General features: G+C 41.3%; 1 protein-coding gene across 3 annotated transcripts in view; it reads left to right on the forward strand.

Moving 5' to 3' along the window:
- The window catches only part of LOC307106290 (nuclear body protein SP140-like protein), a 54,089-nt gene that overhangs the window by 33,394 nt on the left and 5,280 nt on the right, over positions 1–15,415 (forward strand). For all 3 annotated transcript variants that reach the window (XM_079782648.1, XM_079782649.1, XM_079782650.1), the window contains 3 exons: positions 5,368–5,472; positions 7,816–7,958; positions 9,073–9,114. In XM_079782648.1, coding sequence (XP_079638774.1) covers positions 5,368–5,472; positions 7,816–7,958; positions 9,073–9,114 — 290 coding nt within the window. The remainder of the gene's footprint in view (positions 1–5,367; positions 5,473–7,815; positions 7,959–9,072; positions 9,115–15,415) is intronic.

Here is a 15,415-nt window from a genome sequence, read left to right on the forward strand (position 1 = left end):
ATCTTAATTACTGTAACTTTACAATGAGTCCTAAAGTCAGGTAGTAAGGCCTACAATTGGATTCTCTTTTTCAAAATGCTTTTAGCTCTCTTAGGCCCTGTTCATTTGGAAGCTTCTTCTATCTTTAATTTTAGTCACTTTTTAAAAATTGGTTTCAGAGAGGAAGGGAAAGGGTGAGAGAGATAGAAACATCAATGATGAGAGAGAATCCCTGATCAGCTGCCTTCTGCACACCCCATACTGGGGATGGAGCCCACAACCCAGGCACATGCCCTTGACTGAAATTGAACCTGGGACCCTTCAGTTCCCAGGCCAATGCTCTATCCACTGAGCAAAACTGGCTAGGGCCATTTAGCCACTTTTAAGATCACATCACTTTCCAAGGTGCCTGCTGAGCTCTACCATGTGGATATGTTCTAGGCCAGCCAAAAGATAAATGGAGAAAAGCAAAATATATCTTCCTGCAGAATGCTATCCCTTTTTTGTGAAGCTTTCCTGGAGTTTCCCTCGTCCCACAACAATAGTTTGCTCTCATCTTACTCAACAAATCTTAAGCTGGTGGTCCTGCCAACTATTAGGGAAGTTATGAACTACGGTGTTTTGTCTGAACTCTGACATCTTTGAGAATGCAGATATTCTGTTAGTAAATTAACAGAATGGAACATGACTTGAAGAATTTACTTCAGTAACTCCTTAAAATGTGTCAAAAGTCCCTTTGGAACTTGTGTGACCAATATTTGTAAATGTTCTAGGTCACTTTAAAATATGTACATTTGAACTCCTTGCTGGGTTCTGGCTTCACCTTTATATGTGCTCTTTATCAAGCACACTATTTAAATTTACTGGATCAATGGTAAATTAGGTTATATTTGTTCCATCATGTTGTATAGAGATGTATTGAGTTTTCCAACTGATGGTATTTGCCAACACCTTCATGTTCTGTTGTTTCAAATTAAAATTTTGACACCATTTATGATTGTTCTAACTTAGATACCTTCTTATTTTATAGTTCCCCTTTATCCTTATTAATGCTTTTGCCTTCAAATATTTTTTCAGCATGCTAATATTGCTACATTAACTTTTATAGTTTTTACCCCTTTTCAAAGCCCCCTCCCCTATGCAGCTTTGTTTTATGTCTCTTGTAAAGACAGTTTTTTAAATTTTCTCAGATAATCCTCACCTTTTAATAGTTATGTTTTATTTGGTACTTTCATTGTAATCCCTGATATACGTGGACTTATACATCTATATTATTGCTAACCATTATTTTTGTGTGTTTCTGTGTCTCCTTTCTACTTTCTGAATGATTGAGATAGAATTCTATATTCTACCTTTTTTCTCCACTGGCTTGGAAACTGGAGGTAAATTTTCTATAATTTCTTTAACCATGCCTTAATATCTACAGATGACAAAAATCTTATCATGGATTCCCTCAAATTCAACATCCTATCTCTATCATTTAGCTATTGTATATTAATATTTTGTTACTAATTTCTTCTCATTATAAATTTTGAAACATAATCATTTACTTAAATTTGTCATTGTTTTATGCACTCACCATTGTTTCTTTCTTTGGTTTCAACTTTGGTCTAGCTGAATAAATCCTTGGTTCTTTTAGTGAGGGTGTCTAAGTGTTATATGGGCAACTTTGCCTTTATTATGAAAGAATATTTTTATTGATTTTTCTATAGAGGGAGGAAGATAGATGATAGATAGATGTAGATAGATAGATGTAGATGATAGATAGATAAATAGATGATAGATAGATAGATAAATAGATAGATAGATAGATAGATAGATAGATAGATAGATAGATAGATAGAAATTCATGTGGAAGAGAAACATCAAAATATCGATCATTTGCCTTTTGTATGGGCTCCAAATAACCAGGGACCAAACCAGCAACGTAGTTATGTGACCTGACCAGGAATCAAACACACAGCCTTTCTGTGCAAAGGACAGCACTCCAACCAACTGAGCCATACCGTATAGAAAGAATTTTTTTGCCAAGATTAAAATTCTAGGTCAATGTTTAGTTCTCTTCAATATACTAATACTAGAGGCCCAGTGCATGAAATTCGTGCATGGGAGGAGGGGAACCTTTCAGGATGCTAATTAGCAGCCTGCACCCTCTCCTATCTGGGACCCCTCAGGCGATGTTCAATTGCCAGTTTAAGCCCAATCCCACAGGGATCCCACAAGGATTGGGTGTAAACCAGCAGTCAGACATCCCTCTAGCAATCCGGGACTGCTGGCTCCTAACCACTCACCTGCCTGCCTCCCTGATCGCCCCTAACCACTCTGCCTGCCAGCCTCATTGCCCCCAACTGTTCCCACTTCCAGCCTGATCACCCCTAACTGCCCCCCCCACGAACCTGCTCGCCCCCAACTGACACCCCTGCCAACCTGCTTGCCCCCAACTGCCCCCATGCTGGCCTGTTCACCCCCAATTGCTCCCCACTGCAGTCCTAATTGTCCCCAACTGCCCCCCTCTGCTGGCCTGATCACCCCCAACTGCCCCCCGCACTGGCCTGATCACTCCCAACTGCCCCCCCCACTGGCCTGATCACCCCCAACTGCCCGACTTGGTATCCTGATCTCCCCCAACCCCCCCCCCTTCCCTCCACCTGCGTGATCACCCCTCACCACCTCTGTCTCCGCCCCACCACCATGGCTTTATCCAGAATGATGTCTAGAAGGTCTCCCAGTCTAATTAGCAATTACCATTTTATTAGTATAGATCAGTGGTCAGCAAACTCATTAGTCAACAGAGCCAAATATCAACAGTATGATTGAATTTTCTTTTGAGAGCCAAAAACGGACTTCTGTGCATGGGCCACGAAGTTTCAATCACACTGTATGTGCGCACCTGCACGTGGTATTTTGTGGAAGAGCCACACTCAAGAGGCCAAAGAGCCGAATGTGGCTTGTGAGCCACAGTTTGCCCACCAACAATATAGATGATTACTGCATTGTCTTCTAGACTCTATTGTGTTGCTGATGAATATTCTTCTTGTATTTTAATTGTCATTTTTTGGTTAATAAGCTATTTTTCTTGCCAAAATATCCTTTTCCAACTTTTGAGTTATGAAAACTTTAAGGCTACTGAAAACTTGAATAATTTTACAGTAAATATAGATTCACAATTAGCATGTAATGTGTTTGCTTTATCTCATTTCTGTCCATATAACCATTTCCCTATTCATCCACTAATCGTCCACAACTTTAAAACATTTTAAAGTTGCAGACAATAATACCCTTCCCCCCAAACACTTTAGCATACATATCATTAACTAGATTCAATATTTGTTTGTAATTCTTTTTCTTCTGAGGTAATATTTACAATGAGATGTATAAATACTAAATACATCATTCTATGGATTCTGATTAAAATGTTCGCCTATAAAATCCTAATCATTATCAAGAGACAGAATATGACCGAACTTAAACAGCTCTCCTCTGTGGAGGACACTTTACTATCCTGGGATAATTAAGAGGGAGATGCTTTCTATTTTATACTGGTCCGAAAACAAATTTGCCCTCTGACTTGGGGAGCTATATTAACTCGAGTTTCCAAAACTCTTTGCTATTCACACATCCTTGAAAAGATACTCTGGGGCATGTGGAATTCCATTCAGAATTGCATCCCAAAAAATTCACCTCTCAAAGCACATCTGGCTATTTCCCTGTGAGGACACCACTTCACCAGCCAAGATGAACCTGACCATTGAAGTCTAATAGCATATTCATTCAAATTGTTTCCTTGGATTTAATAAATATTATAAAACACATTTTTAGGTCTCCTACGACCACCCCTATGGTGCAAGTCTCCATGGTTGCATGAGGGATGCAAGTGAATGCCTGGCTTTCACACAAGAAATGCAATCCTGAGGACACACATGGTGATCCTGAAAAAGATTCATTTATAAAATGTTCAGGTTCCTAAGGGGAATATATCAGCCATGAGTAGGGTTGGGTCCCTGATCACCTGTAACCTTAAAGTTTTCAGCTCTGTTCATTGTTGATGGGTTTTTGAAGGAGATGAGGGCAAGACAGTCCATCCAAACTGTTCTATGTCTCCATGGTGGCTCCTGCAACCCTTCATCCAATGACTGAGAATCAGTGAGGGGACCATGTCCAGAAATGTTCTGCCTGGGAGATGCTGATGCTGGCAGCAGCCCCTGATTCATCACATCTGATGGGGAATGGCACACTCAGCATCCACATATGTGGTAAAGAGCTAGACAAGAGTGATTTCCTTTAGGACAGTCTTGAAAGACAAATATGGTTAATGCTCTTCCACCTTCCACAACTCCTAGGTGTTTCCTCCTCAGGTGCCTGGGTCTTTTGCTCTTCCTTCACTCCCAAAAATATTGTGGGGGCGGGGGGAAGAAAAAATATATTATGTACCATTCCATTGGCTATAACTTCATCTCTTCATCTTTCATTCTAATAATCTCCTATTGTCACTCACATTTTTTTATCCAGAAGGGTCAGATAACAAGCAGGGCGAAGACATTTCCAAAATATACAACCAAAATTATATCCAAAATCTCTAGGCTTCTGAAGAGTTGGGAAGAACAATGCATCCTCATCAGCAATGGTCAGAACAGAATCCAGATTTTCACAATTGGTCTATATAATGCCATTAATTCCCCACCATTGTGTCCTGATCACAATGCAGGAAGGAGTTATCCCTTTCTGCCTCGATTGGGGATAGCTTCCTTCAGTGACAAAAGACCCATAATAGAAAAGTATGTGGACAGGAGGAGACAAGGTCATAGAGTTAGATGACCAGAGCATTGGGTGTAGCTTTTTATAAAGGGCACAACCATTGTCAGACTGTAATGGTCCGACCAGTCATGCAATTTGCAGATTGTTCTTGAGCTTTCTCTACTTCCAAAGTAGAGAACACAGATAGCAGGTAGACACTATCTCCAGGGATAACTCACCATTATCCTCTCCCTGAGTCAGAGCTCAAACGAGGAGATAGAAGTACAGTCTCTGATTTTGTCTCCAGCTACCTAACTGCACTGGAAGAGCATAGATGGAGATCTTCCTTCAGAACATGACAGCAGCTGTATGTTTCATTGTCATGGAAGAATTACTATAGTTTTGAGAATTACTATAGTTTTATAGAATGCTCAGGCATTCTGATTGTGTGAGATTTGAGAAGTGAGATGAAGGTAGGCATTCTGTTGTTATGCATCAAAAATGCCACTGACAGAAAGACTTTGAAACTCTGGAGATTTGTGGGATAAAGTTTCCTAAGTACTTCTATTTCTTTATAGAAACAACCTCAACATGGGAGGAAGTTGTACTTGTGCAGTTGTAAAATGAGATATAATGAAGAATCTTCTCTTTCAGGGACAAAAATGCACATAGATGAGACTGTGAATTTTAATGATGAAATACTTCCTGTGACCTGTGGGGAGATGATGGGCATGTTAATTAAGAGAAAATTGCAACGAGGTAAGTTTCAAGGTCTACTTTCACCTATAACCCCTTCATGAAGGAATCACAAAAAGTAATGGAATTACCCAGGTAAGTTACCTATTGTTTAAGGAATTGGAGCCCCAGTTTTGTCTTGAGAAGAGGTAGGGATCCCTAAGATGATATTTTTACACTTTAAGAAATGGTGCATATTAAGTGCTCACTTCCACATGGATGTATTCATGAGGATGCCCAAGGAACCAAAGAGAAGTTCAGAAACATCAGTCTGTGGGTGGAAAATATTGCATACTTTACTTTTAATCAGCCTCCAACTTCATATCCTTTACCCCTTCTGGAAATCATCAACAAGACAGGGTATTTGTTATAGTGAGAGGTTCACAAAATTTAGAATCAAAAAACCTGAGCCCCAGTCTCAGCTCTGCCAAGAGTGACTGAGTAAAGAATGGGGCTTTTCTGAGCCTGAAACTTCTCATATAATCAATGGATAATAATTAAAAACCTGCCTCCTGGTGTGACTTTGAGACAATATACATAATGACTGCAAAATATTTTGAGATTTGAACATTATAAAGCTTTCCAATAATTGTCTATTATGGTGAACTTCATATCAGATTAGTCTTAATGTGGGTATGTGAAAAATAATATAAATGTTTCATCAAAACTAATTTTAAACAGCTTTACTGAGATGTAACTCTCATATATAAATCACCATTTAAAGTATAGAATCCACTGTTGAGCTTTTTGTTTCTATTTTGTTTAATCACAAGATTATAAAACCATCATTATAATCTAATTTTAGAAGTTTTGTCCTCCACTAAAAGAAACACCATATCTCTCAGTAGTGGATACCCACTCCCACCTCACCCTACCATCCAGCCCTATGCAGCCACTCATCTATTTTATGATCTATAAACTGGCCTTTTCTAAATATTTCATATCAATGGACTCATATAACATGTGCCTTTCTGTGACTGCTTTTCACTCAGCATGATGTTTTCCAGGTTCATACATATATATCCTGCATTACACTTTATTCTTTTTTATTGTCAAATAATATAATAGTCCATGGTGTGGAGACACAGTAATGCATTTATCTATCAGTTTGTGTTCTCTCACTCTTTCGCTATTATGAATAATGCTGTTTTGAATAAAGATTTTGGTGAACCTAGTTTTTTAATTCTTTTCTCCATATACTGTGGAGTAGAATTGCAGGATTATATGGCAATTCTATGTTGAACTTATTCAAAAAAATTAAAACTATTCGCCACAGTATAGCACCAGTTTATATTCCCACCAATAAAATCTGAGGGCTCTCATTTCTCTGCATCCTCACCAACAGTTGTTATTGTCTGTCTTTTTCATTATGGCTATCCTAGAGGACATGATATGTATCTCAATAAGGTTTTTATTTTCTTTTCTCTAATGAATAATGTTGTTAAGTATATGACTATATTTTATCCTATATAATAAAAGCCTAGGTGGTGTCACATGCAACATCATCACAAGATGGCCACCGCAAGATGGATGCCTTCACATTGTCACAACATGGCCACAACAAGATGGCCACCACAAGATTGCTGGCAGGGGAGGACAGTTGGGGGTGACCAGGACTGCGGGGGATGGCAGTTGGGTACAACCAGGCCTGCAGGGGAGGGCAGTTGGGTGCGACCAGGCTGGCAGGGGAGGGCAGTTGGGGGCGATCAGGATGGCAAGGGAGCAGTTAGGCATCAATCAGTCCAGCAGGGGAGCGGTTAGGTGGTGATCAGGCTGGCAGGCAGAAGGGGTTAAGGGCAATCAGGCAGACAGGCTGGCAATCAGTTAGGAGCCAGCAGTCCAGGATTGTGAGAGGGATGTCTAACTGCCCACAGGGATCAGGCCTAAACTGGCAGTCGGACAACCCTTTAAGAGGCCCCAGATTAGAGAGGGTTCCAGCCAGGCTGAGGGACACCCCACCCATGCACAAATTTTGTGAATTGGGCCTATAGTCTATATATAAGTAAAATTTTCCACTGAATAATATTTCACAATTATTTTAAAGTCACTTATCCCATGATTTTACGTAAGAAAAATATCAGCTCAATAATGCCATTGAACTGGAAGAAAATTATTGTAATACAGGGCACAGATGTTGTCTTAGTGTCATTGTGAGCAACAGGGCAGGGCCCCCACTTGAGATTTCACTCCAAAGTAGGAGATATTCTTATAAGAGACTTACAGGCTGGGTTTGGGGATTCTCAAGGATGAAAGGTGAGGCCAGACTCTTCTGCTAGTGATCTTGACCCCAAATTTGGTGGCTGCAGATCCAGTATCTGAGCTCTGAGGACAAGGAGTTTTCAGGATCAACTTATCCCGGTCTTACAGGAACCACGGTGAAGTGTATAAGGACAGAGGATGGAAATTGGTTCACCCCAAAGGAATTTGAAGTGGAAGGAGGCTATGAAAAATCAAGTAACTGGAAGAACAGTGTGTGCTGCGGTGGGAGACCCCTAAAATGGCTGATAGAGGTATTCCAATGATGGGGCAGGAGATATGACTTTCCTTGTACTTGAAGAAAAAGTCACTATTTTCTCACCAAATATGTGTTGAGTCATGGCTAGATCCCTGAGGTCCCCTGACTTTATCCTTGTCCTGGAGGGAGGTCCCCACACTCTTAAGTCAGTATAAGACAGCACATTGATGTCAAAGAGGCTCGGTTGGGGTAGGTGCAGGAGCCTGGAGGAGAGAAAGGTCATTCTGACTCAGGTGCTTGCAGACAACTTTAGCCACTAAAAGAAAGGAGACCGTCTACAGTCAAACAAGTGGTCAGAAGGCACTCCAGAGAAAGAATGGTGTGAAAATCAGAACCATGACTAACATGGCTCCATGGGTTGAGGAAGATGGATTGCATGTGATAAGGCATAATCCATCAATTGGGATTTTTTGGAGGAATTTAATGCCAAGCTAAAGATTTTAAACTCATAGCCTAGATAATGCAGAACCAGGGAAGTCTCCTGAGGTGTGAAATGACATATTTAAAACAGTATCTCAGACAACATGGGGCCCAGAAATGACTTCACTGTCTTTCAGCCCTAGACACTTATAGGGAACCTACAATGCCCCTCTCTGAATATTCTCTGACTGACCTGCCTTGTCATCCCTTCCCTGGGCCCCTGACAACACTATTAAGGCCTTTCTCACAGTTTTATACTTATCCTTTCGTGCAACCCCTTGCTCTCCTAAATCCCTCTAGGGTTTATACATCTTTGTGTGCCCAACATTGTGGAGAGTACCTGACACCCCATAGCTGTGTGACATATGTGTGGCAGTTGATAAGCCCGGTGTGAGGAAGTAACTTAAGTGGCACCAGTAGGAATGAAAAGGAAGTGAAAGCTGTCAAAAAGGAAATGAAAATTTAAGTAAATAGGAACACAAAAGAAAAGGGAAAAATTCTAAGTAGGATTTTCCAGCTACTATTGATGAATTCTAGAAGAACAGCTGAGGAGAGGAAATGGTTTCTCATTTAGACATCTTGGTTTGAGCTGACAGTGGAACATCCAAGTAGAAATATTTGTGAAGAGGTTGAAATGCACAAAACATAAACACAGGCTAACTATACCCTTGTATCTTTCACTCTTTCAGAATGAATATCTACCTCAACCTCCACATGACAGGAAGAGAAAGGTGGTTATTACTTTATACAAGTTCTTTTCTTTAATCTTTATTCTTGAAAGTATTACATAGGTCTCCTTTTGCCCCCCATTAACCTCTTCCAGCCTGCTCCCGTCCCCCCAACCCCACCCACCCCCAGGGTCTCACCACCAATTGTCTGTCTCCACGGACAATTGTATATGCATACAAGTCCATTGGTTGATCTCTTCTCACCCACCCTCCTCTGCCTTCCTTCTAAGATTCAACAGTCTGTTCATGCTTCTATGTCTTGGGGGTCTATTTTTGTTCATCAGTTTATTTGGTTCATTAGATTCCACATATAAGTGAGAGCATGTGATACGTATCTTTCTTTGACTGGCTTATTTCTCTGAGCATAATATTCTCCAGGTCCATCCATGTTGTTGCAAATGGTAAGAGGTCTTTCTTTTTTATTGTCACATAGTATTCCATTGTGTAAATGTACCACCATTTTTTATTCACTCATCTGCTGATGGGCACTTAAGTTGTTTCCAAATCTTTATTTTTATATGATAATTTCATATGTGAATTTTTTGTTTATTGTTTAAAGTATTACATATGTCTCTTTTTTCCCAATTGACCCCCCTCCTCTGCCACTCCCGAGGGCAAGCCCCCACTGCCCCAGTGTCTGTGTCCATTGGTTATGCTAATATGCATGCATACAAGTCTTTAAGTTGATCTCTAAATCCCACTTCCTTGCCTTTTCTCTGAGGTTGAATGGTCTGTTCAGTGCTACATTGTCTCTGGATCTATTTATGTTCATAAGTTTATACTGATCATTATATTCCACACATGATTAAGATGATGTGATACTGATCTTTCTCCAGCTGGCTTATTTGGCTTAGCATAACACACTCCAGTTCCATTCATGCTGTTGCAAATGGTGAAATTTCCTTCTTTTTTAAGGCAAAATAGTATTCTATTGTGTAGATGTAGCACAGTTTTTGAATCCACTTATCTGCGATAAGCACTTAGGCTATTTCCAAATCTTAGCTATTGTGAACTGTGCTGCTATGAACGTAGGGATGTGTGTATTCTTTCTGATGAGTTCTTCAGGTTTCTTAGGATATATTCCTAGAAGTGGGATCACTAGGTCAAATGGGAATTCCATTTTTAATTTTTTAAGAAACTCCATACTGTTTTTCATAATGGCTGCACCAGTCTTCATTCCCACCAGCAGTGTACTAGGGTTCCCTTTGCTCCACAACCTTGCCAAACTTTCATTTGTTGATTTATTCATGATAGCCATTCTGACAGGTGTGAGGTGATATCTCATTGTCATTTTGATTTGCATCTCTTAGATGGTTAGTGACTTGGAGCATTTTTCTATATGTCCATTTTGGAGAAGTGTCTATTTAGGTCATTTGACATTTTTAATTGGATTGTTTGGCTTCCTTTTGTTAAGTTATATGAGTTCTCTATATATTTTGGAGATTAACCCCTTATTGGATGTATCATTTGCAAATGTGTTCTCCCATGTAGTGTTATTTTGTTGATGGTTTCTTTTGTAGTACTGAAGCTTTTTATTTTAATGTAGATCAATGGAATAGATCAGAAATCAACCCAACCCACTATGCTCAATAATATTTGACAAAGGAGGCAAGAGCGTACAATGGAGCAGAAACAGTTTCTTCAATAAATGTTGTTTGGAAAATTGGACAGGTACATGCAAAAAAATGAAACTAGCCCACCAACTTACACTATACACAAGAATAAATTCAAAATGGATAAAAGACTTAAATCCAAGACATAAAACCATAAAAGTCTTAGAAGAAACAATCGGCAACAAAACTTCAGACATCTCTCATAGCAATATGTTTACTGATACATCTCCTAGGACAATGAAAACTAAGGATAAAATATACAAGTTCTTATTACATAACTAAATATATACCAGAGGCCTGGTGCATGAAATTTGTGCACGGGGGAGGAGAGTGTGTGTCCTTCAGCCCAGCCTCTCCAATCTGGGACACCTCAAGGGATGTCTGACTGCCCGTTTAGGCATGATCCCGGTGGGATCGAGCCTGAAGGGGCAGTCAGAAATCCCTCTCACAATGCAGGACTACTGGCTCCCAACTGCTTGCTTGCCTGCCTGCCTGATTTCCCCTAATTGCTTCTGCCTGCCAGCTTGATCACCCCCTAACCATTCCCCTGCCAGCCTAATTGATGCCTCACTGCTCCCCTGCCAGCCCGATTCCCCGTAACTGCCCTTTGCTGCCGGCCTGGTCACCACTAACTGCCCTCCCCTGCCAGCCTGGTCACCCCTAATGGTTCTCCCCTGCAGGCCTGGTCGCCCACCACAGCCCTCCCCTGCTGGCCCGGTCACCCCTAAATGCCCTCCCCTGCCAGTCTGGTCACTCCTTACTGCCCTCCCCTGCTGGCTTGGTCACCTCTAACTGTCCTCCCCTTTAGGCCTGGTCACCCCCGACTGCCCTCCCCTGCTAGCCCGTTGCCCCTAACTGCCCTCTTCTGCTGGCCTGGTTACCCCCAACTGCCCTCCCCTGCAGGCCCGGTCACCACTAGCTGCCCTCCCTTGCCGTTCTGGTCACCATTAACTGCCCTCCCCTGCTGGCCTGGTTATCCCCAACTTCCCTCCCCTGCAGGCTTGGTCTCCCCCAACTGCCCTCCCCTGCCGACTCAGTCGCCCCCAACTGCCCTTCCCTGCTGGCCTGAGCACCCCTAACTGCCCTCCCCTCCTGGCCTGGTTGCCCCCAATTGCCCTCTCCTGCAGGCCTGGTCCCCCCAAACTGCCCTCCCATGAAGGCCTGGTCACTCCAAATTGCTCTCCCATGAAGGCCTGGTTTCTCCCAACTGCCCTCCCCTGCCGGCCCAGTTGCCCCTAACTGCCCTTCCCTGCAGCCTGGTTGCCTCTAACTGCCCTCCCCTGCTGGCCTGGTCACCCCCAACTGCCCTTCCCTTCTGGTCACCCCTAACTGCCCTTCTTTGCCATTCTGGTCATCCTTAACTGCCTTCCCCTACAGACCTGGTCCCACCCATCTGCCCTGTTACCCCTAACTGCCCTCCCTTGCCGTTCTGGTCACCCCTAACTTCCCTGCCCTGACGACTCAGTCACCCCTAACTGCTTTTCCCTGCAGGCCTGATCACCCACAACTGCCCTCCTCTATCGGCCATCTTGTGGTGACCATCTTGTGTCCATATGGGGGCAGCCATCTTTGACCACATGGGGGCAACCATCTTGTGTCTTGGACTGACGGTCAATTTCCATACTACATCTTTATTATATAGGATGGTGTATCATCTTTTTTATGGTTTCTAAGTTGTGTAATTAAAATTGTTGCCTCTTCCCCTAGCTCCTCCCTTCATTTTATTTAATTAATTTATTTTTTGTATTTACCTTCAGATTTGTTCCATTGACTATTAGGTTAAATGCAAGGTCATCTTTGAATGGTAAACCATTTGAGATGAGGATAATAAAGAGCCATCAAAATAGATCTCAAAGCTGAATTTTACCTATAGATGCAGAAATTGTCAGGGTGTCCAATTTATAAAAGCAGACATAATTATGGAATATATAAAAATATTTCTTAGTAATTTCAGAGGCTCATCTTTACCTCAGACCAGATTTTTTAAATAACTTTAATAAAATCTGATGCAGCAAAATTTGATCACCATCATCCAGATGAACCAGGTTTAGTACTGAGTCCATCTTGGGCCATATATGAAACCATACACTATTTCATGAGATAGGCAACTAAAAGCACATTTCTGCTTTTGTTTTATATCATCTTCCATTCTTCTATAAAATATACACACAGACATACAGAATTCTCTCTCAGACAGAAATTATTGGCAAATATTTCCTAAGGATGGTGCTGTTAGGAGGGAGTTTTTGTGTCTTACATAAGGGGCTGACCTGGATAATTCCTTACTTTGATACCAACCCTTTGGCTCCACCTCAGCGACTGTGCAGGCCTCCTGAGTATCTATGAAAGTGACTTCTCCCTCTATGGACAAAGACTATGGAGGCAACAAACAAAATACATAATGAGAGGTGTAGCTTCAGGACAAAGTGGTAGTTTTTTCAAGATTGAGTATGAATGAGAACTTAAGAAGAAGGGGGAGGTGAAAAGTGCCATTCTCATATATTTCAGGTAGAAATGGCCACCCAAGACTTTCATAGAATGTACATTAGGTTACATATAGCTGTCTAGGCCTTTAGATTATCTGATGTTCTAGGACTTTTGTCCTACCAGTCCTTGGAACATTATACCTATTGGGTTTACTGAAGATAAATTATTCTCTTACTTATTCAGTGACTACTTTAAACAGTAGTGTCTCTACCATTCTCTACGTGTCTAGAGTTACTCAATTTTGAGTACCTAAAAGAGCTAGCAACTTCCAACCCACAGCACTGCGCACCAGCAAGGTTCCGTTGCCCCCATATTTTGTGTCTCCTTGATGAAGAATTGAAGTGACCCAAAATGTCAGATCTCAGGACTCATTACTACCTCAGTGGATCCTCTGTGCCTCCCAGAACTTCTCTTGCTGATGGAGTCCTGGTTTCTCAAAACCTTAGTTGGCACCACATGACAGCTTCCTGTCTCTTGATGAGGGCCACTTATCCTTTCTGGTGACAGCTATTGTCTTGTCAAATTATCTGAAATACTCAGCCAGAACTGTTATTGGTTTTATGTTAGTATTTGCTAAAGAGATAGCAAGTAATCTCTTTTCCTAAGTGAAATAATACTCATTTATTTATTCATTCGATATGCAATTATTTAAAGCATTAAAAAATGCCCAATGTTCATTACAGAAGATTGAAATAATATCCCTGCTCAAGAATTGTTTCAACTTCATTGTTTACCATGGAGAACTAATTAATGGGAGCAGGGTATTCCAGGCTCTCCAGAGAGGCAGGCAGTGACATGACCATTTCTCGGGTCATTTTTCAGTGGATCACCCTTGTCTATGACCTCTCTGACCTGGGTGGAGATAAAAGCTGAGGCTGCCTGAAGGTAATGAAGCCAAGTCATTCTATTGGGTAAACAAGAGGAATGTAAGTGTTGTACCCAATAGTGAGTTTCCTCTGAAAAGTTAGCCAGGTGCCATCTTGAGATTTGGATGAAAGGGAAATGAGGGTGAACTTCTGGAAGTTGAATTGGAGTTCCAAGGAGCTTGGAATCATCTTAACTTTAGAGTGGTGCCCTAGCAGAGTTACTGGAGGTGGTGGAGTTCATGTTACAATACCCATGATCAAGACTCCATGGGGAGGATAAGGCAATTGTTCTAACAAGAGTACCCTCCCTCTTAATAATCTTTCCTAGGATAGATATTACAGGCCAATTCAGCATTGGCTTATATTACCTCATGCATTAATAACCACACATGTGAAACTAAATCTCAACTCAGGATCCACACTTTGCACTCTATAATTACCTGAAGATCTTTGAAAAATAGCATTGTCTGATCCCACTCTAGATAAACTTTTGATTTAGTCATTCTGAGTTATGACTTGGACATTAGAATTGTTAAAATGTCTCCAGATGATCTTGACACACAAGTTATTCATTCTATGACTTAAGGAGAATACCAATGCCTGTGCCTCAAACCAAACCAATTGATTCAGCATCTATGATGTTGGGACCAGACATTTAGTGTTTTATATACTCTCCTCAGACAATTCAAATGTGCAGCCAAGCTAAGACACAAAGAGCCAAAGGGAAAAGGCCCTAGACTTGATTACAGATAGGGATGCAAGATTCTTATGCACTGGTTGCATTTGTTATTTCCTTGTTCTTCTGGGAAGAGGGTCACCAATTTCTGGAGAACGATGATAGCAGTCTGTGAGCCCCTACAGTGAGGAGAAGGAAAATGGCCCCAGGCCTCCATGTTAGAACTGGTCTCAGTCTCCATTAAGTATGTGATTCAGGATTGTCTGGAACACTGAATGGGAGCTGTTAGCAAGATGTTCCTTGAGCTTTGCACTTTCTCATATATGCCATTTTTAAAAGCAAAAGAAATGACCAGACTCCTGATTTTCCCCAGATAAGAATTTTCATCTTTTATTACTTTCTGCATGAAGAGAAACAACATAGCTGTGTTGCACATTACTGTGCCGACTTACTTCAAGATGGACATTTGTGACCTTTGTGTGTTGCTAACCGAGATATAATACAAACTTTGAGAAACAGACCACATTTCTCTACGTATTAAGGTGGAACCATTCATTAGAGTCTCGGTATCCCTGTACAGAGACAATGGAACTAACAAAAGAAGCTTAACAATTACTGTGAAGAGGAATGGGCATAGTAGGATTTGGAATATGAGTGACAGT

This window comes from Cnephaeus nilssonii (genome assembly GCF_951640355.1).
Source record: "Cnephaeus nilssonii genome assembly, chromosome: 10".
Lineage (NCBI taxonomy): Eukaryota > Metazoa > Chordata > Mammalia > Chiroptera > Vespertilionidae > Cnephaeus > Cnephaeus nilssonii.